The sequence below is a fragment of the Cyprinodon variegatus genome, unplaced genomic scaffold (genome assembly GCF_000732505.1).
Source record: "Cyprinodon variegatus isolate N-32 unplaced genomic scaffold, C_variegatus-1.0 Scaffold77, whole genome shotgun sequence".
NCBI lineage: Eukaryota > Metazoa > Chordata > Actinopteri > Cyprinodontiformes > Cyprinodontidae > Cyprinodon > Cyprinodon variegatus.
In genome coordinates this window covers 379,228-379,890 of record NW_015150530.1, presented here as the reverse complement: position 1 = coordinate 379,890, position 663 = coordinate 379,228, and the positions used below count along the sequence as shown (strand labels likewise).

The 663-nt window shown below is 40.1% G+C and overlaps 1 protein-coding gene across 1 annotated transcript in view; it reads right to left on the bottom strand.

The window, feature by feature from the left end:
• Nucleotides 1–215, bottom strand: part of LOC107083539 (claudin-14-like) — a 7,380-nt gene extending 7,165 nt beyond the window's left edge. The window contains exon 1 of the mRNA XM_015372858.1: nt 174–215. Within this exon, the coding sequence (XP_015228344.1) occupies nt 174–215 (42 nt within the window). The remainder of the gene's footprint in view (nt 1–173) is intronic.
• Between the last annotated feature and the right edge of the window lie 448 nt (nt 216–663).

Sequence of the window (663 nt, the reverse complement as noted above, 5' to 3'; positions counted from 1 at the left end):
GGACACTTCGGCGGAAATTCAATCTCCAGTACTGAGGCATCACTTAAAATACAGAGCTAGAATGGTGTTAAAGGTATAGTGGAGGATGTTTTTTTTCCATGTGGATCATCAAAATAAGTGGTCCTCCTAATTGTCAATCATTCTGGTGATATGTTTACGTAAGGATTTCCTACGTGCTCGTCACCATTTTCACTGACCGGTGGTGAGTCTGACATAGCGGGAAAATTGCAAATCTTTTGGAAAGTAAGCTTGTATGAGTGATGCAAACAGAGACTTTTTAACAGAGCGTGCACAAGGAGAAATGGGCTCGTGCACGCTCTCGCACGTGTTTATTTGGCATTCCTTCTTGGAAGCAGGTACAGGGTTGTGCATGTGCACTTTTTTTGGAGAGGGCGGGTCTTTTGAAAAATTTGTGAAAATCCTCCACTATATGTACCTTTAAGTAAGGCTAAACGATTTTGCCAAAAGATAAACATTGTGATTATTTTCAACCAACATCGCGACTGGGATTTAATTAAGATGTTCCTTTGCACCAACCACACACTTGTTGATTTGTTTTCACTTCAGGGTTTCAGTTTCTACATGACCTTGAAAGCTTACCTGTCCAGAATCTATTGTTGCAAGAATTTACTGTAACTTTGCGTGAAGAAAATGCTTACTTCT